Here is a 27,947-nt window from a genome sequence, read left to right as displayed (position 1 = left end):
GAATAAATAAAAAATGAAAAAAAATAAAAATAAATAAATTAGGCATTATTAGAAAATTTGAAGGACCAAGTTCATCCTGTAAAAAAATATTTATAGACCTCTCGTATCCTGGACATAAATTGTTTCAACTCCTCTCCTCAAAACAACGTTATAGAGCATTGCACACCAAGGCAACTAGACACAAGAACAGTTCCCCCCCAAAATGCCATCACTCTGCTAAACAATTCCCTCAACACTGTTCAACTATTTACAAAGTCTGCACTACTATTAATCTCCTCATGGTTCCCATCACCCATCTCTTCCCACTTATGACTGCATGATTGCAACTGTTGCTTGTATCCTTACAATTTATATTGACTCAGTATGATTTGATTGCTTATTTGTACCCTATGACTATCATTAAGTGATAGTCATAGATTCTTGATGAATATATCTTGTCTTTTTATGTACACTGGGAAGATATGCACCAAGGAAAAATTCCTTGTGTGTCCAATAACATTTGGCCAATAAAGAATTCTATTCTATAATATTCTATTCATTCCATTCTATCTACCTATGAGGTCGCTAGGAGTTAAAAAGTACTTGATGGCAATAATCGATCAATATTATCCCAGCAAATAGATTTGGTAAAAGTGAACATTCATCCACCACTGTCTCCCTCTGCTGGAGAAACAACACATTGGTTGTGGACTGAACATTTTATTCCCCTTTATAAAAGATATGCTTCTACGGAACATTCCCAAAATAAAAGGATCAGATAAAATTGGCTGGAATTGCAATGGTGGAAAATTCAAATTCACAGCATGAGAAAAAAACATGTCATGCCACGAAGCCAGATTTCATTTTGAAAAAGGAACAACAATGATTCCCCACCTTTGAATATGTCCTTCTTTGCCAAGAATGGGTTGGACCACATCTCCCATCATTCCCAGCCAACAGGGCTTTTGGGTGATCATGGGTGTTGTGATCCATCGACTTGGCAGGAGAATGAAGGAAATGTTGTGGGCATCCATACATTTGGCTCAATGTCCAATGTGAAGAATGGCTGGTGTGTTCATAGCTAGGCATATTGTGCGAACTGAGGTCATTTGCTGATAGTTCAATATATTACACAAATCCAGAAAATATATTAATCGGATAGCTTTCTGATTCAGTAATTGATGAATCCTGAAAGCATCCTCGAGTATGAAAGCCAGGGATTACAATCTAAATCTAATATCACCATCCCCAAATCATGTGCTTTTTAGATTCAGATTAATCTCCTTTCTCAAAATACTCCATATTCCTAAAGCAATGGATTGTTAACTTGGAGGCCAATGAACCTTTGGATGTCTATGGGTAGATTTCAGAAGGCTCTTAATCTTGTACAGGAAAAATGTTATCTTTATTTCCACAAACCTTTTAACTGAAATATAGCTTTGGAGTATATTTACTTACTTACTTACTTATTAATTAATTAGACTTCAATGCCGCCCTTCTCAAGGCAACTCATGGCGGCTTACAACAAAACGACACTAGGTAAGTATGGCCTGCAGACGTCAAAAATCTTCGTTCAAATCAATGAATCTCACTATCGAAAATTATTATACCCGTAAAAAGTGTATTGCCATTAGATTTCATGAGATTAACAAAGAAGTAGTACTTGCTTCCCACTTGGAAGGTTGTGTGTTCTCTCCTAGGGCATGTCTGAGTAAACTGAGTAAATGCTCAGTTTCATTTAGTTCTCTGACTTTACCCCAAATTAACGGATGTAAAAGGGGAGTTTTTAATGTATATATTTGGTATGCATTTCTTTTGGATAGAATTTGGGAGGCTTTAAAAAACACTGAACTTATTTTAGGGTGTTTGTTAATTTGTCCGGAATAGTATAAGGCAGTGATGGTGAACCTTTTTTCCTTTGGGTGCCAAAAGAGCATGGGCTTGAGCTATCCCACACCCATAATTCAATGCCTGGAGAGGGTGAAAACAGCTTCCCCTGCCCCCTGGAGGCTGTCTGGAGGCCAGAAGCGCCCTGTTTCCCAACTTCTGGTGGGCCCAATAGGCTTGTGTTTTGCCCTCCCCAGGCTCCAAAGGCTTTCCTGGAGCTGGGGGAGGGTAAAAACGCTCTCCCCCATTCCCCCAGAGGCTCTCTAGAAGCCAAAAACGCCCTCCCAGAGCCTCTGTGAGAGCCAAAAATCAGCTGGCCAGCACACACATGCATGTTGGGGCTGAGCTAGGGCAACAGCTCGCATGCCACCTGTGGCACCCATGCTATAGGTTCGCCATCACTGGTATAAGGTCTCCTGCTTGAGGAGTAGAAGACTTCCAAAGTCCTTTCCAACTCTGTTATTCTGTATTCTCAACCTTTCCAGTTCAAAATGAAATAAAATCATGCTACAGATTTCAGCCATTGCGGTCAGAAATGGCTCCCAGGCTGTCAAACAAAATGATTTCTGCAGGATGCACATTTTGCCTTGGGATTTAACGTCAACCCTAGATGTTCAGCTTAGACACAGCCAGTCAAGCTGTAACGGTGCTGTATATAGAGGTGGCATTGAATGGGATTGAAGCAGCTGACCCCCTTCCCAAAGCATCATCCAAATATTGAAGAGGGTGCGCTGAAAGACAAAGAATGAGGCACTCTGGGGGAAAAACAAAATTCCCCAGTAAGTCCCTTGATGAATAGCGAGAAAAATCCCAGCCAAGCTCTGGAAGGAGTCCCACCTCATGTCTGTGGGACAGCTACCTGGATCAAGTCAAGAAGACAAGTTTGACCATCCTCCATAGGAAGGAGGGCAGCCGATGCTACAGTTTAAACAGGACTTTTGGAAGAGAGTCTGCGGAGAAAAATGAGGCTAAACCACAAGGCTTTAGGGGGGAAATGGAGCTGTGGGCCACTCTGAGTCCCCCTCTGCCATCAGTTCCGAAGCTTTGCCCATCCAGCACTGCATAAATTCAGATGATGAAGTTGCTGTGTCTCCAGACCTCTTTGCCGTCAATATAAGTGGCTTGTACGTGAAGACTCTCATCCAACAGCACAAAATCTGTAAGAAAAAGAAAGCGATGCCTCTCACACCAAGACAGGTTGATACCGTGTTTCCCCGAAAATAAGACACTGTCTCATTCATTCATTCATTCATTCATTCATTCATTCATTCATTCATTCATTCATTCATTCATTTATTAGATTTGTATGCCGCCCCTCTCCGTAGACTCGGGGCGGCTCACAACACAATAAAACAGTTCATAACAAATCTAATAATTTACAGTTTAAAATATTTTAAAAAACCCATTATTAAGCAGACATACATACAAACATACCATACATAAATTGTATAGGCCCGGGGGAGATATGTCAGTTCCCCCACGCCTGACGACAAAGGTGGGTTTTGAGGAGTTTACGAAAGGCAAGGAGGGTAGGGGCAGTTCTAATCTCTGGGGGGAACTGGTTCCAGAGAGTCGGGCCCGCCACAGAGAAGGCTCTTCCCCTGGGGCCCGCCAAACAACATTGTTTAGTTGACAGGACCTGGAGAAGGCCCACTCTGTGGGACCTAATCGGTCGCTGGGATTCATGCAGCAGAAGGCGGTCTCGGAGATATTAATTTTTGCTCCAAAATTTGTGCTACGTCTTATTTTTGGGGGGTGCCTTACATTTCTCAAATAAGACAAATTCACAGGCAGAAAAGTTGACATCCCCAAAGAAAGTGTACCGTATGGTACACTGATTACGGTACGGTACCTGTCAGTATGGCACCCACACACACAAACGACGGCACTTATATGGTACAACAGTATACTCCCGCTATTGCAGCTTCCGGCCACCAGAGGAACTACAGTCTATGCACTGTAGTGGAGACTGTAATGGCGGTGAGACAGCAGCAGACTGTGTCTGCTGTACTGGACGGTACAAAGCGATGGAAGGGGCCAGCAGGGGACGCCACATTATTACTGTACCGCTATGAACAGCTTCGAATGGTACCGTATGTTTTTCCACTGTACCGTATGTAAACTTGACTACGCCTTATTTTCGGGGGGTGCCTTATATTAGCAAATTCTGCAAAACCTCTGACATGCCTTACTTTCGGGGTACGTCTTATTTTCGGGGAAACAGGGTAGGAATTTGAGGAGATGGTATCTGACTCATTCAGGCGCTACAATAGAGCTGGGGTGGCGCAGTGGTTAGAGTGCAGCACTGTAGGCTACTTCAGCTAATTGCTAACAGTTCAAATCTCACCACCGGCTCAAGGTTGACTCAGCCTTCCATCCTTCCGAGGTGGGTAAAATAAGGACCCAGATTGTAGGCTGATTCTGTAAACCGCTTAGAGAGGGCTGTAAAAGCACTATGAAGCGGTCTATAAGTCTAAATGCTATTGCTATAATATAGGAAAGATGGACATCACTCTTTCAGCCAACCCCTAACAGAAAGTCACACAATCGGTTAAACTAAACCTCCCATAATTATTCATTCAAGATGAGGTAGATGGGCCTCTCCAAAGAGAGAATAATTCCATGAGTATTACAGGCAGGAAGGTTGCAATTCTTAATTCGACAATTTAGCAATGTCGTTTGGTGGGACCCAGGAGAAGAGCCTTCTCTGTGGCGGCCCCGACCCTCTGGAACCAGCTCCCCCCAGATATCAGAGTTACCCCCACCCTCCTTTCCTTTCGCAAGCTCCTTAAAACCCACCTCTGTCGTCAGGCATGGGGGAATTGAAATTTCACTTCCCCCTAGGCTTATAGAATTTATACATGGTATGCTTGTATGTATGAGTGGTTCTTTAAATTGGGGTTTTTTAGATTATTTTTAATATTAGATTTGTTTTACATTGTCTTTTCATTGTTGTTAGCCGCCCCGAGTCTTCGGAGAGGGGCGGCATACAAATCAAATCAAATCAAATCAAATCAAATCAAATCAAATCAAATCAAATCAAATCAAATCAAATCAAATAAACAAACAAACAAACAAACAAACAAACAGGCCTACAATCTAAAGCAGGGGTCTCCAAACTCGGTCACTTTAAGACTTGTGGACTTCAATTCCCGGAATTCCTCAGCCAGCAATTCCACAAGTCTTAAAGTAGCCGGGTTTGGAGACCCCTGATCTAAAGGGTAGGTTAGAACAAGAAGATAAGAGGTTCGTAGTTATACCATATTGGTGTGTAAGTATTGGTGAAGGTGTGGCTGGACCAGGATCAAAGAGTATGAGTTCCAATCAAATTCTCTGGGAGACTTTAGCCCAGCCTCTTATTTTCAGCTCAGCCTATCCGAGAGGATTCTCAGTGGATTCCAGGTTGAGCTGGAAACAGTGTGATCCAAATTCAATCATTATTAGAGTAAAATATATATATATACCTGCGTCTGTATCATAATCCAAGGTTCCCTTTTGATCCTCGATATTTAAGAGCTGGGCGGGATGGAGAGAAGCAGCCTCCAGGGCTGTTTCTAATGAACAGGCTGAAAAATAGTTAGAATCTTTTAGTTAGCTTTTTAGTTAGAATCCACAAAGTCAAAGGCTTCTTCACTTGGGACAGAGGTTGGCAACTTTAAACACTAAAAGAGCTACAAAGGTCCTAACCGTTCAATTCTGGAGCCGGCCGGAAGTCCAGTTCCCCCACCATAGAGTCACCTCCTAGCACGGTGTCCTTTTTCCTCTGCCGGCTGGAAGTTCAGTTTCCCCACCAGAGTCTCCTAGCATAGAATCCTTTCCCCCTGCCAACCGGTACCCCCCACCACCACCACCATAGAGTTTCCACCTAGCAGAGTCCTTTTGGCAAACGCCCCCCTTGCCACAGCCGAAAAATGATGTTCCAAAGTCAGCTGTGGATCGAGGAGGATGCCCAAGTAGAAGACCCTCTCTGAGGGGGGTCAAAAATGTCCTCCCCCCAGAGTGATGGACGGAGAGATGGAAGTGTCCTTGGGAGGCAGAACCCATAGCCACTCCATCTTGTTGGGCTTGAGTCTGAGCCTCTTAACACTCATCCAAAGCCTAGCAGCCTCCAGACACCGGCACATTACTTCCACTTCCATTACTTGTCCAGTCTATACTCCTTCTGAGTAGACTGGAGCAGTGTTTCCCAACCTTGGCAACTTGAAGATATTTGGACTTCAACTCCCAGAATTCCCCAGCCAGCAAATGCTGTCTGGGGAATTCTGGGAGTTGAAGTCCAGATATCTTCAAGTTGCCAAGGTTGGGAAACACTGGACTGGAGAATCAGTAATCGACTTTCTCGCTACACTGGTGTTTTCTCAACCACGAGAACTTGAACATGTGTGAACTTCAGCCCCAGAATTCCCCATCCAGGGAATTCCCGTGTGGGAATCGAACCTTCCCTTGTGGACCTGATCTTTCACGCCCGACACAGAGTCATTGTAAGGGCCACCCTTTGGAGAGGGGTGTGTGTGTGTTTTACAAATAAATCCCCTGCAGATCTGGCTCTTTGAAAGATGGCAACTCTCTGTCCCTGTATGCCACACTCTCCTTACCGGTGGCATCCCTGAAATGTCGGATACAGGTGTCCATGGTGGAGATACCTCCACTCAGTGTTTTGGTACCTGGAAAGAGGAGGAGGAGGAAGAGAAAGATGATCAGCTTTACCTCGGTGGCGTAGTGGTTAGAGTGCAGTACTGCAAGCTACTTCTGCTGATCACCGGCTGCCAGCAGTTTGGCAGGTCTAATCTCAGTAAGCTCAAGGTTGACTCAGTCTTCCATCCTTCCAAGGTTGGTAAAATGAGGACCCAGATTGTTGGGGGCAATATGCGTACTATCTGTATTTTATTTATTCGATTTTTATGCCACCCTTCTCCTTAGACTAAGGGCGGCTTACAACAATAGCCAGCCTATTGCCCCCACAATCCGGGTCCTCATTTTACCCACCTTGGAAGGAGAGAAGGCTGAGTCAACCTTAAGCCAGTGATGAGATTTCAACCATTGATCTACAGATCTAGTTAGCTTCAGTGGTCTGCAGTACAGTACTCTACCTGCTGCGCCACTCCGGCTCTTATCTACTATATAAACTGTATGTGTATGTACACACACACACACAGCTCTTCTAAAATTATACATCCAACTTCATTTACTGCGATAGGAAAAACATACCCAGAGACCAGAAGGGGAAAAACCGCTTAGAGAGAACTATAAAGCACTGTGAAGCGGTATATAGTCTTCGGAGAGGGGCGGCATACAAATCTAATTTATTATTATTATTATTATTATTATTATTATTATTATTATTATTATTAGCCGCCCCGAGTCTACGGAGAGGGGCGGCATACAAATTTAATAAACAAACAAACAAACAAATAAATAAATACATAAATAAATAAATAAATAAATAAATAGGTAAATAAGTAAATAAATAAATTTAATAATAAATAAATAAATATTATTATTATTATTATTAGTCTAAATGCTATTGCTATTTACATGTAAAGACAGTTTGATAGAGGATGATGGGAACTGTGGTACATCTCACAGGTTTGCAGAGACCTTTTGGGTCTTGGGAGAAGAGCTTAGGGGGCTAATTGAGATTTCAAGCTAGGAGTTCCCTTACCTTCAATGTAGGTACTTGCACCTTCCACCTCTACCACCAGCTGGCCCAGAGTGTGTCTGCCAGGGGGAAGTCCCATTGCTGGGACGGCATCTGTCACCAGGATCAGACCTAAGGAGAGATAAAGCCCTACATGGCTCAGGGCCAGACTATTTATGGGACCGCCTCTTGCCGCATACCTCGCAGAGACCAGTAAGAGCACAGAGAGTTGGCCTCCTCCAGGTCCCTTTGACTAAGCATTGCAGGTTGGCAGGGCCTTCTTTGTTGCCGCCCCGGCTCTATGGAACCAACCCCCCCCCCCCCGATGTCCATACTGCTCCCACCCTACTGGCCTTCAGTAAGGCCGCGAAGGCCTAGGGACCATGAATTGACATCTATCATAGCCAAATCGTGTGAATGGTATGCATGTATGTTGATTAGATCAGTGTTTCCCAATCTTGGCAACTTGAAGATATCTGGACTTCAACTCCCAGAATTCCCCAGCCAGCATTCGCTGGCTAGGGGATTCTGGGAGTTGAAGTCCAAATATCTTCAGATTGCCAAGGTTGGGAAACACTGGATTAGATTGTTAAACTGTGGGTTTTAATTGGGGTTTTATATAGTTTTAGACTTTTACATTTGACTTCTTTTATTGTATGGTATTTGTATTTTTATGTCATTGTTTTGCAGCCCTGAGTCCTTTGGGATGGGGTGGCATAGAAGTCGAATTAAATAAACAAACAAATAAATAAATAACTTGAACCCATTAATTCCACCTGAAAATAAATTCAGTCTTGCACCAAGCCAACGTATGGTTAGTTAGGTTTTCAAATATGCCAGTGAAGGGACCCGGCCACTTGCGGCTTATGTAGGATATATAAACATAATCACGGAGGTGTCTTCAAACCAACATTCAAAACATTAAACCATGGCTTACTTTGAGTGAACTGAACTGTATCCTCTCTTTGATGTTCTCCATCTTTAGATCAAAACCCTCCCAATATCTACAGACATTTTTAAAATGCCCCTTCTGATCTCAGACAAATGGTCCCTCTTCTGGAGACAGACCTTGAGGATGGGCCCGGTGTGCGATTCTCAGTGCAGCAGGATTTGTGTGGATCCCATCGGAGATCATGCCGTAAAACACTTGCTGACCGGGAGGAATCTTGTCACTTGTGAGAAGTCCCACAATCCCGGGATCTCGATGGTGGAACTGCACAAGAAATGTCAAGACACAAGGCAGTTAAATCCATGGATTAGGAACAAGGACGACGGAACCAACTCTTTCATTTCTTGGCTGGACTACACAATCTGGAGAGTCTCCTAAGAGGAAGAATCACAATTCCGTGGAATAGTGGGTTTTCCAAACCCCAGGAGTTACAGGGGTCGCCCAGAAAGTAATGCACCTCATTTTTTTTCTCAGCCCACAGTAATGGTACGAATGCGAAACTTTAGATATACAGCGTTCCCTCGATTTTCGCTGGTTCGAACTTTGCGAATAGCCTATACCACGGTTTTTCAAATAATATTAATTTTAAAATATTTCACGGGTTTTTTTCTATACCATGGTTTTTCCCGCCTGATGACATCATACGTCATTGCCAAACTAATAATTTTTGCAAATAAATAACAAAAAATAATAATTATTGTTAATAAATAATTATGTTTATAAATATCAGGATCACTAAATGTCTAATTCAATGGTGAATACCAGTAATAATGGTGAGTAAATGGTTGTTAAGGGAATGGGAAATGGTAATTTAGGGATTTAAAGTGTTAAGGGATGGCTTGTGATACTGTCCATAGCCAAAAATGGTGTATTTACTTCCGCATCTCTACTTCGCGGAAATTCACCTTTCGCGGGCAGTCTCGGAATGTATCCCCCACGAAAATTGAGGGAACACTGTACATTATTTGAATTGTCAGAAGTGCGTATGTAAATTTTGCGTTTCTCCAGACAGATAGCGTAGCTGCAGCAGTGTTTCAAATAGCATCTGTACGTGATGTACGTTACAAGCAGCATGTCATCATTGAATTTCTCACTGCAGAGAAAGAAACTGTTGGGAATATTCACAAACGTTTGTGTACAGTTTATGGAGAGTCTGCAGTCGACAGAAGTATGGATAGTCGCTGGGCACAGAGGGTGAGGCCATTACAGTGCAGAAATGCCTTCGTGACCAGAACAAGGAGTGGTATCGACATGGCATAGACGCCCTTGTGTCTCGCTGGAGGAAGGCCGTAGAACGGGACGGAGATTACGTGGAAAAATAGAGAGTGTAGAAGAAACATCCTTCTTTGTTGTGTGCAAGTTTCATTGTGTTCAATAAATAATTGTTGAAGAAAAAAAAATGTGGTGCAATCCTTTCTGGGCGACCCTTGTAATTCACTAAAAAAAGTAACTTACAACCAGTTTGGTTAAGATGCTAGAAGTGGAAACTTGCCTAGGTACTACTCACAGGTAACATGGCATTGAAGAGGTGAGTAATGAAGGTAGCTCCCTGACCAACAGCCTCCTCAGCCTGAGACAGATTAGCCACAGAGTGACCTAGAAAAAGAAATGGGGAGAGAAGGCTACATAATATTCCTGTCAAGGTTCCAAATAATACATCCCTTTCAATAAGAACTCCGAGGCAGGCATATTCCTCAGATAATATTTTATTGGGATACAGTGTTCCCTCGATTTCCGCGGGGGATGCGTTCCAAGACCGCCCGTGAAAGTCGAATTCCCGCAAAGTAGAGATGCGGAAGTAAATACACCATTTTTGGCTATGGACAGTATCACAAGCCTTCCCTTAACACTTTAAACCCCTAAATTGCCATTTCCCATTCCCTTAACAACAATTTACTCACCATTATTACTGGTATTCACTATTGAATAAGACACTTGGTAATCCTGATATTTATAAATATAATTATTTATTAACAATACTTATTTTTTTGGTTATTTATTTGCAAAAATTAGTAGTTTGGCGATAATGTATGATCTCGTCGGGCGGGAAAAACCATGGTATAGAAAAAAACCCGCGAAGTATTTTTTAATTAATATTTTTTTAAAGACCGTGGTATAGGCTATCCGTGAAGTTCGAACCCGTGAAAATCGAGGGAACACTGTATATCCAATTGGCACAGATTTGGTGGAAAACCAGCTCTAGGTTCTCGCCAGTTTTACATCCAATTAAAAGTAAAACTTTATCACTCTCTCCCCATCCAGTCACATGCTCCAATGAACACATAGTCCAGTTGCTAAGTGATCTCAGTTTCCACCTTTCGAAAACCTGCACCAACGTCCTTGATTCCCAGGGGAAATAAATTTATTTAGGCCACAACACCCCAGCTATCTCTATACTCTCCCCGCCCTACACTCGCCCCTTCGCTGCAGGCTGTGTTAGTCCTGAAGCAATGAGAAGAGAAACCTCCCTAAAGGAAAGTTACTAAAAGAAAATGACCACAGTTAGGGCAGTTTCAGGGGTTTACTTGGTGCATTGAATCATTTAGAAGAGTTTCTCCAACTTTCAAAGCATGCTGGCTAAGGAGCGAGAGAGAAAGTGAAGACCTTTTGCAAGTTTTGTCAAGTGGATTACTTGTTGTGCCTAGCACAGAGGTCTTCAAACTTGGAAACTTTAAGTCTTGTGGACTTCAATTCCCAGAATTCTCCAGCCAGCTGTTCTGGGATTTGAAGTCCACAAGTCTTTTTTTTTTTTTTTAAATATACTTTATTTGTAAATATGAAAAAAGAAAAAAAAGGGAAATAGGGAAAAGGTAGTGGGGGTAGGAAGGAATGTACAGAAAAGAAAAAAAGGGTGGTGTTGGTGGGGGATGGGGAATCAAAGTACAAAATCGAGCAGTTCAGGTAAGGAGTACAATTATACATTGTAAGCTATAGATTATAATACATATAATTCTTGATAGGGGTGTTGTATTTCTTAAACGTTGTAAATAAACAGTAAATAGAGAATATCAAAGATTTCCTTAGGTTATGATAATAAATGTTACATCTCCTATTAATATAGATTGGCTAATAACAAATTAGTGAAAATATTTTCTAACTTTGAAGAATAAGAAAAGAGGATGGGAAAAAAAAGAAAAGGGGGGGAAAAGAAGAGAATAAATAAAGGAAAGGAAAGAGTGCAGAAAAGAAAAGAAAGATCTGCGTATGACGCAGACGTTTTCAGGGACGACTTTTGTAGAAAAGTAGTAGGAGGAGTATGTGCATAATGTAGTAAATGTATTCTATATATATAAAAGAAAAAAAATGGAGAGAAAGAAAAAAAATAAGGAAGTATATGTTAGTAAATATTAGTAATGATATGTTATGTAATATGTATTGAATTAGTTTAAAAACGGATAAAAAGAGATATGATAGTGGATCCCTTGTTCAAGTGGATTACTTGTGCCTAGCACGGAAGTCTTCAAACTTGGCAACTTTAAGACTTCTGGACTTCAACTCCCAGAATTCTCCAGCCCGCTGTTCTGGGAGTTGAAGTCCACAAGTCTTAAAGTTGCCAAGTTTGGGGACCTTTGGTCTGACTCTAGCAGGACCAATCTTGACCTGACATTTGCTGGAGTAAATAAAACAGATCCACTTTCAAGATTACTATTTTCAAACAAAATATTCCTTCTGGCCACACAGGGGATATTGTTAGCATTCCCATTGTGGTTGCTGTTTTTAGGGAAGGTCAAAAGACGGCACAGGCATGACATCATCTTGAAAATGCAGCAGCTTCTATCCCGATGCAAGTGCTCAACTATACACTATGGTAGTGTGACAATATGCATCCGAGCGGATGGTTAGATTCCACAAAGTCGGCCTTCTCCAGGTCCCGTCAGTTAAGCAATGTTGGCTGGTGGGGCCTAGGAGAAGAGCCTTCTCTGTGGCTGCCCCGGCCTTCTGGAACCAACTCCCTGTAGAGATTCACATTGCCCCCCCCCCCCTCCTGGCTTTAAAAACTTACTTATGTCGGCAGGCTTGGGCCCATTGAGCTTAACATCTTGCTCTGGTAGCAGATATGACTGCGTGATTATTGTTATATGAATGTTTTTATATTATAAGGACTTTAATTATAGGGTTTTTTTATAGTATAGGGCAGTGATGGCACATTTATTTATTTATTTGATTTGTATGCCACCCCTCTCCGCAGAGGGGATATGGAGCCATATCTGTCGGCACACGAGCTATTGCCCTAGCTCAGCTCCAGCATGCATGTATGTGCCAGTCAGCTGATTTTTGGCTCATATGGAGGCTCTGGGATGGTTATGACCTATAAATCTCTTCATGGCATTGGACCAGAATGTCTCCGGGACCGCCTTCTGCCGCACGAATCCCAGTGACCGGTTAGGTCCCACAGAGTTGGCCTTCTCCGGGTCCTGTCGACTAAACAATGTCATTTGGCAGGACCTAGGAGAAGAGCCTTCTCTGTGGCGGCCCCGACCCTCTGGAACCAGCTCCCCCCAGATATCAGAGTTGCCCCCACCCTCATTGCCTTTCGCAAGCTCCTTAAAACCCACCTTTGTCGTCAGGCATGGGGGAATTGAAATTTTTCCCTTCCCCCTAGGCTTATAGAATTTATACATGGTATGCTTGTTTGTATGATTGGTTTCTTAAATTGGGTTTTTTTAGATTATTTTTAAATATTAGATTTGTTTACATTGTCTTCCTTATTGTTGTTAGCTGCCCCGAGTCTTTGGAGAGGGGCGGCATACAAATCAAATCAAATCAAATCAAATCAAATCAAATCAAATCAAATCAAATCAATCAATTAATTAATTTTCGGCTTCTGGAGGGCCTCCAGGGGGATGGGGGAAGGCGTTTTTGCCCTTCCCAAGCTCCAGGCAAGCCTCTGGAACCTGGAGAAGGTGAAAAACGGCCCTACCAAGCCCATCAGAAGTTGGGAAATGGGCTGTTTCTGGCCTCCAGAGGGCTTCCGGGGGGCAGGGGAGGCAATTTTCACCCTCCCCAGGCATTGAATTATTGGTGTGGGCACTCACACAGGCACGATAGTGTGTGTGCATATTTTATTTATTTATTTATTTATTTATTCATTAAATTTGTATGCCGCCCCTCTCCGTCGACTCGGGGCGGCTCACAACAGTAATAGAAAACAATATATAATACAAATCTAATAATTAAAACTAAAAACCCATAATTTAAAAAACCTGCACACAACATACCATACATAAACAGTATAGGCCTGGGGAAGTTATCTCAGTTCCCCCCATGCCTGACGGTAGAGGTGGGTTTTAAGGAGTTTACGAAAGGCAAGGAGGGTGGGGGCAGTTCTAACCTCAGGTGAGAGTTGGTTCCCGGTTGGGGCCGCCACAGAGAAGGCTCTTCTCCTGGGACCCGCCAAACGACATTGTTTAGTCGATGGGACCTGGAGAAGGCCAACTCTGTGGGACCTAATCGGTCGCTGGGATTCGTGCGGCAAAAGGAGGTCCCGGAGGGAAAAAAATATTCACCATCACTGGTGTAGGGGTTTTAATTATAAGTTTTAGTGTTGGGGTGGGTTTCACTTTTTATATTGTATTGTATTCTGTCTATATTGTTTGTAAGTCACCCTGAGTCTCCAGAGAAGGGCGGCATAGAAATCCAACCAACCAACCAACCAACCAACCAACCAACCAACCAACCAACCAACTATAAGTAAGTAAGTAAGTAAGTAAGTAAGTAAGTAAGTAAGTAAGTAAGTAAGTAAGTAAGTAAGTAAAATATCATTGTGCCTATCAGTGTAGTTTTGAGTTAGAGACTTTGGCCTGCCTGCGCCTACACTGAGAACACAGAAATAAAAGGGGGGTCTTCTAGCCCAACCCCCCTGCTCAAGAAGGAGACCCAATCCCTGTCTTGATGACCTTGTGATTTGGCTGTGAATGCCTTTGCTTCCCATGTCATGGTGTCCAAAACAAACTGGACTTCTGTATCCTAAATCTCAATCCTTCGGCATCCAGGGACAAAGTTTACCCAGCGACACGCAGATGCCTCTCTTGGTCAGCTCCTGGATCACTTCACTGCTGCGCTTCATCTCAGGGGCCAAGGTGACAATCCGGACGCAGTCCAGACTCCCATACATGGCGAGCAAATCCTGAAAGGCCCCTGACTCAAAAGTACGGAGGTAATTTTCTGGGTGAGCCCCCTTCTTCTCTTTGCTGATGAATGGACCCTCCAGGTGAACCCCTGCCGAAGGAAAAAAAAGACATCCAAAGCTCTGAAATAAGATCTTCACTTCAAGCTTGTCTGGACGTCTGTAGATGACAATATGGGTCCTACAACAAAGTCCAACCAAAGTGAAGATCTGCAGCAAATTTCCAAAACTCCAAGCCCTGTTAGCAATAGCACTTAAACTTATATACCGCTTCATAGTGCTTTTCCAGTTCTCTCTAAGAGGTTTACAGAGTCAGCCTATTGCCCCCAACAATCTGGGTCCTCATTTTACCCACCTCGGAAGGATGGAAGGCTGAGTCAACCTTGAGCCAGTCAGTATCGAACTATTGGCAATCGGTAGAGTCAGCCTGCAATATTGCATTCTAACTACAGTAGTACCTCTAGATACGAGCTGCTCCACATGCGAGTATTCCAAGTTACGAGCCACGACGCGAGCAAAATTTCTGTTCGACACCCGAGCTCAAATTCGGGATACGAGCCGAGCTTCCACTAGGTGGCGCAAGAATCCTTGCTTCTGGTTATCTTGGTGCGAAAAACAAAGTCTAAAGGCATTCGTTCGAGATGCGAGTTGATCAACTTACGAGCTCGGGTCTGGAACGAATTAAACTCGTATGTCGAGGTACCACTGTACTGTGCACTATGGATGGATGGATGGATGGATGGATGGATGGAAGAAAGGAAGGGAGCGAGGGAGGGAGGGAGGACGGGCAATAGCACTTTGACTTCTATACTGCTTCACAGTGCTTTTACAACCCTCTCTATGCTGTTTATTACCCCCCAACAATCTAGGTCCTCATTTTACCAACCTCGGAAGGATGGAAGGCTGAGTCAACCTTGATCTTGGTGGGATTTGAACTGCCAAATTGCAGGCAACCAACAGTCAGCGGAAGTAGCCTGCAGTACTGGGCTCTAACCACTGCGCCACCATGGCTCTTACTGACGATTTGGAGTTTTTGAACACATCCACTCTCAGAAAGGCATCAGATTAGAGAAAGGTGTCTTTATCTTTCTTACCCCATCAAAAATACAACTATTAACAATGAAAGATTCTTATTCACCTAGGACACTTGCTCCATGAGGTCCTCCGTTTTGTACACAGATCTGAGGTAGAACCTAGTGGGAGAGAAGACCATTGTTGCTGAATCGTACGTGTGGGTGTCTCATCCATAAAACGTAGTCTCTACTTAAAATGTGGTCAAAAACATCATCAAAAAAGCACAACAAAGAATGTTCTTTCTGCGCCAACTCAGGAAACTCAAACTTCTGTAGAACTGCTGATACGGTTCTACAGAAGAATTATTGAGTCAGTCATCTGCATCTCTATAATTGTCTAGTTTGGTTCCACAACCCAACAGGACCAACACAGACTTCAGAGGATGATTAGAACTGCAAAAAAAACCCCTTTGCTGCCAACTTGCCTTCCGTTGAGGACCTGTATACTGCGCGAGTCAAAAAGAGGGATGTGAAAATATTGACTGACCTCTCGCATCCTGGACATAAACTGTTCCAACTCCTACTCTCAAAATGTTGCTATAGAGCGCCGCACAGCAAGACAACCAGATACAAGAATAGTTTTTTCCCAAACGCCATCACTCTGCTAAACAAATAATTCGCTCAGCACTGTCAAGCTATTGAGTAAGACAAGTTCCTTGTGTATCCAATCACACTTGGCCAATAAAGAATTAATAATAATAATAATAATTAGATTTATTAATTAGATTTGTATGCCGCTCCTCTCCGAAGACTATTCTATTCTATTCTATTCTATTTCTATTCTATTCTTTCTTAGGTCAATTAACTTCTTCACCAATGCTGTATTATAAAACCAGATCAAAGAGAACCAGTGGGAGAATATGGGGGTAGGTCCCTCTTTACCCCCTAACGGAAGGAAGGAGATAGGATAAAAGAAACGTAGGGAAAGCTGACCAGGATTAATCAGGGGTGTAGATAATACTAAAAAAACCAAACAAACCCCAAACTTTATTGTGGTATAGGAGGTGGTATGAATCAAGTCCATAGTCAGCTTACTAAACCAAGATCTCTGATTATTTTGGTAATCATTTCTATTCTAGTTGGCTCATAGAGGCTTATTTCTGCAGCTCCCAAACAGACCACAGGAAACAGAAACCTAACTGGTTCTGATAGGTTGTCCATATGCAACTAAGGCAGTAGAAAGATATGGTTCAGTAACTGGACTTACCGTATTTTTCGGAGTATAATATTCACCTTTTTCCTCCCTAAAAGAGGCTGAAAATTCAGGTGCCTCTTATACTCCAAATGTAGCTTTTCTTTGAAGCTTTTTTAACCCAGCCCTAACTAGGTGCTAGCGATCTTCCCAGCTCCTACCTTGCAGGCTCTTTCATTGTTACTCTTTGCGAAGAATGTTTTCCAAGCTCTAAGTCTTTGCAGGGTTTTTTTCATTGCTTACTTGCTCCGAATGTTACTTTCCAGCCCTAACCAGGTGCTAACAATATTCCCAGCTCTTACTGGCTTGCAAGCTCTTTCATTGTTACTCTCTCTGAATAAGGTTTTTTAAAAAGCTATAACCAGGGGATAACATAATGTGCTGAAGCTGACCAGATTAAAGGTGCTAGCCAGATGAATATCTGGTAAGCGGATCCTTTTCCCTATTTTCCTCCCCAAAAACTAAGGTTTGTCTTATATTCTGGTGCATCTTATAGTCCGAAAAATACAGAACATCGTATAAAGCCATTGCTCACTCGATCGGGACTTCCTGGCTAATCTAACATTAATTCTTTACTAGACAAAGTTAAACCGTATCTTTTCTCCTGGGTGCTCAATGGGTCACACAAATTTGTTCTGTTTTTCTCCCAACTACAGTAGCTAATTTCATGCAGCAACATAAACCATCAACCTTGGTTGAAGAATTATAGAGGCCACGTTTGACACAATCCCCTCAAAACAGAACAATCCATGTTACAGCTTTGGATCTCCTCACCTTGTGATAGACGGAGGACGGTGAGGTCACCATCGTCGGGCAAAATGAAGTCACTCCATTGGACAGTATCTTCTGGCCAACCAGCGAAATTCCTGCTTGTGCGTCATCCGTAGCCAGGGAAAAATCTACTCCGAAGCCCCCTGAGAAGACAGAAGGAGATGCCCATCCTTGTTATTTAGGTCGTCCGGTGACTTGCCCCTATGCAAATCATATTTATACACCTGAATAATATACCATATTTTTCAGAGTGTAAGATGCACCAGAGTATGAAATGCACCTTAATGTTGGGGGAGAAAATTAGGGGAAAAATAATCAACCTACCAGGTATGCCGATCAGTTTCCGGTCACAATTCAAAGTGTTGGTTATGACCTATAAAGCCCTACATGGCATTGGACCAGAACACCTCCGGGACCGCCTTCTGCCGCACGAATCCCAGTGGCCGATTAGGTCCCACAGAGTTGGCCTTCTCTGGGTCCCGTCGACTAAATAATGTCGGGTGGCAGGGCGCAGGGGAAGAGCCTTCTCTGTGGCAGCCCCGGCCCTCTGGAATCAACTCCCTCCAGATTCGAACAGCCCCCACCCTCCTCGCCTTCCGTAAAATGCTGAAGACCCACCTTTGTCGCCAGGCTTGGGGATAATTACCCCCCCCTGTTATGTTTTCGACCTCTATTGTATGATGGATTGGGTTGAATGTGTATGATTGTGTAGTTGGGGATTTTATTATAATATTGGTTATGTTATTAATGTTTTTAATTGGTTTTAAATTTTTACTATTGGATTTGTAATGCATTGTGTTATTGTTATGTTGTGAGCCGCCCCGAGTCTTCGGAGAGGGGCAGCATACAAATCTAATAACTAACTAACTAACTAACTAACTAACTAACTAACTAACTAACTAATAATCAAACAAACAACAACAACAACAATAATAATAATAATATTAATATTCATCTGGCTACTCTTTAGTCTGGTCAGCTTCAGCACATTAGTTTGCTGGTTTTGAGCCCATGTGCTTGCTTTTTATCCTCTGGTTGGATACTAATACTACGGAGTCTACGGAGAGAGGCGGCATACAAATCTAATAAACATAAACATAAACATAATACAATACTAATGCAATATCGTGTTTTCAGTTCAACTGTATAGAACAGAGGTCTTCAAACTTGGCAACTTGAAGACTTATGGACTTCAACTCCCAGAATTCTCCAACCAGCATAGCATAGCAAAGCTGGCTGGAGAATTCTGGGAGTTGAAGTCCACAAGTCTTCAAGTTGCCAAGTTTGAAGACCTCTGGTATAGAATGTGAAGGATGTGCATTTGTGTTTATTTTTAATAGTTATCATGTACACTGAAAATGGCATTTAATTTCGTTATACAAGGTGCAGTGACAGTAAAGTCAACTTAATTTAAATGTGTATATTTATTTGAACTGCCTGGACTCCTGATTTCCTGTGCTTGACAATTTCTGCATCACTTGGATTAAGGCGCTTGGTTTTCTCTTAGGCAGCAGCAAAAGCAGTTGCAATGGCTTACCGTTGATTTGTACATCGATGAAGCCCGGTGCCAGGATACTGTCTTTGCAGTCCAGCTGGACGTCTGCAGACTTTTTCTCATCAAAGAACACCTTCTCTGGGTTTAAGATCTTTCCAGCTCTTACCCATAGATCCTCTCTGAAAACAGAAGGAACTAGTCAACCAATGCTTACATAAAAATTCCACTTGATCTCTCCTTTGGCCAATCCACCAAAGACAGTCATGTGCTGGAATCTTCATTGTAATTGGGGTGGCCTGCCAGCAGCCCATGCAGCTGATTTTGGATCCTGTTTGAGAGGAGACCAACTTGGCGATGTGACAGTGGCACCCGAATTGGATAGTGAGAAGATGCTCTGCTCTGCTTATTTGCTTTGGTTTATTTATTGAAGACAACTTCTGGGCATTTTGCCAAACTTTGTGAGCTATCAAAGACTAATTGCTATTTTATGATTTAAGACATTCTGAACTTTTGCTGAACTTAGAGAAACATCTTTCGGCTGTGGCGAGGGGGGCGTTTGCACAGGTTCGCCTGGTGCACCAGTTGCAGCCCTATTTGGACCGGGAGTCAATGCTCACAGTCACTCATGCCCTCATCACCTCGAGGCTCGACTACTGTAATGCTCTCTACATAGGGCTACCTTTGAAGAGTGTTCGGAAACTTCAGATCGTGCAGAATGCAGCTGTGAGAGCAATCATGGGCTTTCCCAAATATGCCCATGTTACTCCAACACTCCGCAGTCTGCATTGGTTGCCGATCAGTTTCTGGTCACAATTCAAAGTGTTGGCTATGACCTATAAAGCCCTTCATGGCACCGGACCAAATTATCTACGAGACTGCCTTCTGCCGCACGAATCCCAGCGACCGGTTAGGTCCCACAGAGTTGGTCTTCTCCGGGTCCCATCGACTAAACAATGCCGTCTGGCGGGACCCAGGGGGAGAGACTTCTCTGTGGCGGCTCCGACCCTCTGGAATCAGCGCCCCCCGGAGATTAGGACTGCCCCCACCCTCCTTGCGTTTCGTAAACTCCTCAAAACCCATCTCTGTCGTCAAGCTTGAGGATACTGAGACACTTTCCCCTTGCCTATGTAGTTTCTGTGCACAATATGACTGTATTTATGCTTTTATTTACTGGGGTTTCTCTTTTAGATTTTTTATATGTACTGTATAATTGCTATTTTAGATTCTAATTATTATTGTTTTTATCACTGTTGTGAGCCGCCCCGAGTCTACGGAGAGGGGCGGCATACAAATATAATAATAATAATAATAATAATAATAATAATAATAATAATAATAATAATATGCCAACTGTTAATATCGAGTAATTAGCAATTTGGTATTTGCAAGAAAAGACTACCTTTAAGTTTGTGTGTGTATGTACATGTGGTGAGACCTCTAGTTATAAGTAGTTGGATATTTTTTATTAAAATAAGTTCAAACAAACTGTGTTTTGCTACGTTCTTATCTGGGGCAGAAGAGTAATTCATTTATCATTTTGACAAATTTTTGACTATAGAAGTAGAAACAATAAAGAATCTTGCTTGAAAGATTCACCACATATCTGTCTCGGCTTTTTTTATTTATCTATCTATCTATCTATCTATCTATCTATCTATCTATCTATCTATCTATCTATCTATCTATCTATCTATCTATCTATCTATCTATTATTTAGATTTGTATGCTGCCCCTCTCCGAAGACTCGGGGAGGCTAAATGGCCCTAAATGGAGCAATAAAAGTATTATCAGTTCCTTTCTACCTGGAGGACATTAATCTTACAGAATGTTCTTTAGAAGAAAATATTTATCGCTCATGGTTGAAATGGGGAGTCCTGGTTTCTACGGCTTTTTTTTTTTTTGCAGATTTTTAATTATCAAACTAGGTAACATCATCAGGGTTAGATAGGATTGGGGTGTTCATATACATGCCCCCTTTAGCACTGATGTTATTTACGTAATAAAATATCTGCAAGAAAACAATCAGGCACAGAGAGCATCACAAACACCATGGAATATTCTTTGGGATAACTATTTTACCCATTTCCATTGGAAGCATAATAATCCCAGCGACCAGTTTGGTCCCACAGAGTGGGTCTTGTCCGGATCCTGTCAACTAAACAATGTCACTTGGTGGGACCCAGGGGGAGAGCCTTCTCTGTGGCGGCCCCGGCCCTCTGGAACCAGCTCCCCCCCAGAGATTAGAATTGCCCCCACCCTCCTTGCCTTTCGTAAGGTTCTTAAAACCCACCTCTGCCGCCAGGCATGGGGGAACTGAGATACTCTTTCCCCCTAGGCCTTTACAATTTTATGCATTTATTTATTATTTATTTATTAATCAGATTTGTATGCCGCCCCTCTCCGCAGACTCGGGGCGGCTCACAGCAATAATAATACAATGTAAACAAATCTAATATTTAAGTTAATTTTAAAAACCCCAATTTAGAAACCAATCATACATACTAGCATACCATGCATAAATTTTATAAGCCGAGGGGGAGGGAAAGTGTCAATTCTCCCATGCCTGACAACAGAGGTGGGTTTTAAGGAGCTTACGAAAGGCTAGGAGGGTGGGGGCAACTCTGATATCTGGGGGGAGTTGGTTCCAAAGGGTCGGGGCCGCCACAGAGAAGGCTCTTCCCCTGGGTCCCGCCAAACGACATTGTTTAGTTGACGGGACCCGGAGAAGGCCAACTCTGTGGGACCTAACTGGTCGCTGGGATTCGTGCGGCAGAAGGCGGTCCCGGAGATATTCTGGTCCGGTGCCATGAAGGGCTTTATAGGTCATAACCATGGTATGTCTGTATGTATGTTTTGTTTTATAATTAGGGTTTTTAACTGTTTTAATATTGGATTGTTATATGCTGTTTTTATTACTGTTGTTAGCCGCCCCGAGTCTACGGAGAGGGGAGGCATACAAATCCAATAAATAAATTATTATTATTATTATTATTAATAATAATAATAATAATAATTTATTAGATTTGCATGCTGCCCCTCTCCGAAGACCTTCCATGCTTATATCTAAATCATTAGAACAAGGCGGAAGCCTAGAAACAAGTTCTTACCTTTGCAAGACATGATCTCTCAAAATCCGGCAGTTGGTAAATCGGAGGATTGGCGCATCCACAGTGGATTTATGGCATGGCATCTTTCAAACCCACGTGTGAGGCAACTGTAACGGCATGGAGAGAAGACAAAGAAAGCCATATTTAATCATCTATTATATAAGCCTTGGTTTGTTAGTCCTGATTTACTGAGTCAGAAAATAAACTGCTGCATAGGTTAACAGCAATCCTGGAATATGATCTATTAAAGCCCCTTTGCATTTTATTTTATTTATTCGATTTTTTTTTAAAAAAAATCCTGTTCTTTTGTTGTTTTATTAAGTAAGTCAAGGAGGCAAACTGTACCTTGAAACATAAAGAGCTGATAACTTTCTTACAGGTTGCAGCAAGTTCTTGGAAGGCAGAAAAGATTTGAACGTTTCCATGTGATGGTAAACGTGTCGAAAAATGATTTACATTAATGGAAAACCCTCAAAACGTTGCTACAGAGCACTGCACAACTAGACACAAGAATATTTTCCCTCCGAACGCCATCATTCTACAAATACTGTAATTCCCTCAACTCTGTCAGACTTTTCACTAAATCTGCACTTCTATTTCTACTAGTTTTTCTCATCATTCCTATCATCCTTTTCCTCCCACTTAGGACTGTAACTTGTTGCTTGTATCCTAAGATTTTGATTAATATTGTTTCTTCAATGCTTATTTGACCCCTATGACCAGCGGTCCCCATTTATCCGGCCTGTGGGTGAGTGACAGGAGCACATCTAATTTTCCATGAATAAAATGCGGTATTTTGTTAGTAACTAATATCAATCATCAAAAAAGTTGCAAAAGTTTTTTTTTCTAATTTTGTCATCCAGTTACATTCATTTTCTTTTAATTAAATTCCCTCCTCAAAAAAGTACAACACCAATTATATTTCTAACTTATTAACCATTATGCCAAAGTGCTTCCTTCTTTCTTTATACATTTTTCTATAAGCCAAGAAAACCTTATATAGCCAATCAGATGTTAACAAAAGAAAATTAAAAACAAAACATAAACATATATGAATTTCAGACTTCTTCCCCGCCCCCCCTAAATAGTATGTTCCCATTTTGTTTTTTACTTTAAAATAAGGTATGTGTAGTGTGCATAGGGATTTGCTCATAGGTTTTTTTTATAGTCTGGCCCTCCAAGAGTCTGAGGGACAGTGAACTGGCCCCCTGTGTAAAAAGTTTGGGAACCCCTGCCCATGACAATCATTAAATGTTGTACTACATGATTCTAGACAAATGTCTCTTTTTCTTTTATGTACACTGAGAGCATCTGCACCAAAGACAAATTTCTTGTGTGTCCAATCACACTTGGCCTATAAAATTCTATTCTATTCTAAAAAGTAATTCCCCCCATAATAGAAAATATTATTTCCCCTCTTTTAAGCTTATTATTTCACCTGGTTTAAATATATTAATTATCCACAATAAAGGGATTTTGATTGTCTAGTCCTCAGTTCTGAGGTGGGTTCCTATAGGTTCTAACTGAGTAACTCGGAATCAATTCTTTGGGTGTCTCTGTGGACGCCGCCATCTTGAATTTAGCTTCTACGCAGAAGCTAATTGAAGACTGTTAGCTTCTTTAAAATGTCTTTTTATTTATTTATTTATATTATTTATTTATTTATTCATTTAGTCCAATACACAATGAGGGTTTTAGTAGGTATATATCTATATACACATAGTAAAATACATGATGAAGGTTATAGAGGAGATACTCATAGTAAAATATATCTATGAAAGAATAGAAAAGAAGATATACGTAGTAATAGAACATATCAATGAAAGAATAGAAGAAGAGATATAGGAATAGAAGAAAGGTATATAGGAGATATAGGAGAGCAATAGGACAGGGGACTGAAGGCACCCTAGTGCACTTGTACTCGCCCCTTACTGACCTCTTAGGAATCTGGATAGGTCAACCGTAGATAATCTAAGGGTAAAGTGTTGGGGGTTTGGGGATGACACTATGGAGTCCGGTAATGAGTTCCACGCTTCGACAACTCGGTTACTGAAGTCATATTTTTTACAGTCAAGTTTGGAGCGGTTAATATGAAGTTTAAATCTGTTGTGTGCTCTTGTGTTGTTGTGGTTGAAGCTGAAGTAGTTGCCGACAGGCAGGACGTTGCAGCATATGATCTTGTGGGCAATACTTAGATCTTGTTTAAGGCGTCTTAGTTCTAAACTTTGTAGGCCCAGGATTGAAAGTCTAGTCTCATAGAGTATTCTATTTCGAGTGGAGGAGTGAAGGGCTCTTCTGGTGAAGTATCTTTGGACATTTTCAAGGGTGTTAATGTCTGCAATTTATTCTGGGTAATAAAGCATATCGTTGTACTAGTGACTTCAGCTCTCGGCGCAACTGACTGAAACAGTGTCAGTTTGCCACTTTTATACTTTCACTTTCCTGCTTAAATGCAACTGTCACCAACTTAAATTTTCCCGGTCAACTTTTGACCCAATCACATTCAACTTGTCTGGTTCAACTATTTACATTAACTCTATACATATTCACCACTAATTTTTGATGGGTGCGGGTTCGAGGGAGCTGTAATTCAGGGCAGGAGAGAGTGGTGGCTGTATGTTTGGGCAGGGTGAGGGGGTGGAATGGCTCACCTGGAGCAACTCCTGGGCCTCCAGGTGTGAGGGAGCTGCTCCAGACGAGCCATATGATATATAAATAAATTATATAACTATATAGCTCACTATTCTGTTCATTAACACATTTAAATAAAAGAAAGAAAGCCAGTGTTTCTTCTTTTATTTATTTTTATTTATTATTTTAAGGTAATTTTTATTAATTTGTTTTAAAAAGCATAATCAAGAAAATATATACATTGACATATTTGCAATATGAATCCCAGCGACCGATTAGGTCCCACAGAGTGGGCCTTCTCCGGGTGCCGTCAACTAAACAATGTCGGTTGGCGGGCCCCAGGGGAAGAGTCTTCTCTGTGGAGGCCCCGACTCTCTGGAACCAACTCCCCCCAGAGATTAGAACTGCCCCTACTCTCCCTGCCTTTCGTAAACTCCTTAAAACCCACCTTTGTCGTCAGGCACGGGGGAACTGAATCACCTCCCCCGGGCATGTACAATTTATGCATGGTATGTTTGTGTGTATGTTTGCTTAGTAAATGGGTTTTTTAAAATATTTTAAATTATATTTAGATTTGTCATGAATTGTTGTATCCTGTTGTGAGCCGCCCCGAGTCTGCGGAGAGGGGCGGCATACAAATCTAAATAATAAATAAATAAATAAATATTTGCAATACACAAAAAAGAAAATAGAAAAACATATGTACACTTCTAAACAAACAAAAAACACCTGGACAATTACAAAATTACAAATAACATAAAAATATTGTCAATTTCCTCTTGAGAGAAGGAGAGTTACAGTCTTACATATCAAATTATTTTCTGGTGAATAGAAGTCATCGGCATTCACTATTGTTCTTTTTGGTTATCAATGTCTTCTCTATTATTATTATTATTTTTAAACCGCCTTCCATACCCTTTTTTATTAATTAATTTAGTTACATAAAGATTTGTTTTCACAAAAAATTGTTGTAATTGCATCATATTTCATCTTTCTGTCAATAAATACATATCTTAAAGCATCGTTATTATCGTAATTCAATTTGAACTTCTTTTATTTATTTATTGAATTTATTTGCTGCCCATCTTGTAACAAAATGATTCTGGGCGGCTTTTAAAGAGGCGTGCATTTTTAGAGACCTGAGCCATGGCATGCATTATATCATCATCTTCATCCTCTTTTAACAACCCCATAATCCCATTCTGGGCAACTGAATGGAGCTAGCTGTGTATTTTAATGGCCGGATGCTCTTCCTGTCGCTAATGCGGAGTTTTGTTCAGCAGATATATATATATTTTTAAACAATATTTTTTATTGAATTATATACATTAAAAACAATACAAAGACAATAAGAAAAAAGAAAGAACATAACAAACAAACAACAACAAAATTATATATACAGTGTCCTCATTATTATTTAGTAAACTGTACCCCAAAGGGTTTTCTTATGGTTGTGCTTATCGGCAAAAAAGTTACTATGGTTATTTGTTTTAGATACAGTCTTTTGTTGCTTTTTACCGCCTTGTTTCCATCATTATTACAATATTTCAGTTAATACAAATCATACATTCTATTAATTACCATTTTAAATAAATTATATATTGAACAAAATTATTATTTTTAATTTTACAGCTGATTCATTATTATACTCTAGTTTTGTTTTATTGTGCCCAGAGAGAGAAATATCTACCTCTACCCAGGATCCACAACCTAGATCTCAATTTTAAGTTTCCCTCTGCTCCAAAGAGAACATTTTTATGAGCACCTAAAGAGCAAAAGATACCGGCGGCTGTGCTCAACCCACATTGCCCTACTAGAGGGTGCAAAGTTAAGCACGTGTTCTTGCTGAACCTGCCCCCCCCTTCCCAGTAATTTTCCTGCAGTTTAGGATGGTGAAATCTTGCAAAAATCACCCCCCAAAACCCAAGAGCTCTAAGTTTGGTTGCATGGATTTTTGTGGCTGTGGCTAGGAATTGAAAATGATTTGATGGGCAATCAATGAATGAATCAATCAATCAACCAACTCAATCAATCCCAGCAATCAACCAATCAACCATCCAACCCAACCCAACAATCAATCATCCAACTAATCAATCAATCAACCATCCAACCCAACCCAACCCAACCCAACCCAACCATCCAGCCAACTATCCAACTCAACCCAACCCATCAATCAACCATCCAACCCAATCCATCAATCAATCAACCAATCGTCCTTTGCCATTTTCAAATCTATCTGCCCGCCTTTCCTTTGACCAGTCCGCTCCGATCGCCTCTTCCTCTGCTCTTGTTCCGGGGATCCTGTCTCTGGGAGCGGGGCATTGAAATCGCCTGTCCGTCATTGGAAGATCCCGCGCCGCCTTCCTCCCCCGCCCGCCCCGGTGCCCAAAGCCACGCCGGAAAGCTAGGAAGTTCCCCGGCTGCCGCCCCTTCCCTCTCCAGACCAGAAGTGCGGAGGCCCAGCCGCCCCGGGCTCACCCGACTCTCCCGCCGAGGCTTTTTTTTTTGCAGCCCGCCGCCAAACTTCACTTTTCTCTGCCCGCAATGAGCCCGATCCCGATCACATGACCTCGCGTTCCGTGTCAGCTGACGGGGAAGAAGAGAGGGGGGGAGTCCGATCCCTCCCCTCTGGACGGTCACGTGTGAGTCGGCGGGGAAGCCGCCATGATGAGAAGGGAACGAGGCGGCCGGGAGGGAGCGGCTTAGTCGCCCGCCGCCATTTTGGGGAGGTCGGAGTGATGCGGAGCAAGCGGCGGGGAAGCGACGCGCTAGAGCCTGCATTGGGTGGGGGGGAGGGTTGGCCGGGAAAACTACAAATCCCATCATCCCTGATGTGATCAAGATATGGGAAAGCGGGCGCGCGCGCGCGGGTGTGCACGGAGCCTGCAAAACGGTGGCTTTTCGAAGGGAATGTCTCCGGCAAGATTGTAATGGTTTTAATGATTTTGTATGTGCGCGCGTGAGAATTTTGGGGGAGGTTATAGGTAGTCCTCGACCTGCATCCGTTTGTTTAGTGACCGTTCAGAGTTGCAGTGGCACAGACAAAAAAAATATCGACGAAGGACCATTTCTCCTCTTTATGACGGTCGCAGCATCCC

General features: G+C 42.0%; 1 protein-coding gene across 1 annotated transcript; it reads right to left on the bottom strand.

Moving 5' to 3' along the window:
- Positions 1-683: 683 nt before the first annotated feature.
- On the bottom strand, positions 684-27,452 carry AMDHD2 (amidohydrolase domain containing 2). Its single transcript, XM_070761031.1, has 12 exons — positions 27,328-27,452; positions 22,219-22,325; positions 19,154-19,290; positions 17,620-17,759; positions 15,719-15,773; positions 14,460-14,672; positions 9,961-10,049; positions 8,573-8,717; positions 7,529-7,636; positions 6,462-6,530; positions 5,331-5,432; positions 684-3,023 (listed from the first exon to the last, which is right to left on the bottom strand). The coding sequence occupies exons 2-12, from the start codon at positions 22,299-22,301 to the stop codon at positions 2,935-2,937; spliced, it is 1,230 nt and encodes a 409-aa protein (XP_070617132.1). The 5' UTR covers positions 22,302-22,325; positions 27,328-27,452; the 3' UTR covers positions 684-2,934.
- Between the last annotated feature and the right edge of the window lie 495 nt (positions 27,453-27,947).

This window comes from Erythrolamprus reginae, chromosome 9 (genome assembly GCF_031021105.1).
Source record: "Erythrolamprus reginae isolate rEryReg1 chromosome 9, rEryReg1.hap1, whole genome shotgun sequence".
In the NCBI taxonomy this organism is placed as follows: Eukaryota; Metazoa; Chordata; class Lepidosauria; order Squamata; family Dipsadidae; genus Erythrolamprus; species Erythrolamprus reginae.
Note: the sequence above shows the minus strand (reverse complement) of the source record. Positions and strands in the feature narration are given on the sequence as shown.

What these genes read in the sequence shown, in the direction of transcription:
- AMDHD2 (XM_070761031.1), bottom strand. Translation starts at nt 22,301, where the DNA reads ATGCCATGCCATAAATCCACTGTGGATGCGCCAATCCTCCGATTTACC. An exon ending in AGAGATCATGTCTTGCAAAG is followed by an intron (nt 19,291 to 22,218) that starts GTAAGAACTTGT and finishes TTCTGTTTTCAG; the next exon opens with AGAGGATCTATGGGTAAGAG. An exon ending in GGATTATGATACAGACGCAG is followed by an intron (nt 3,024 to 5,330) that starts GTATATATATAT and finishes TTTTTCTTACAG; the next exon opens with ATTTTGTGCTGTTGGATGAG.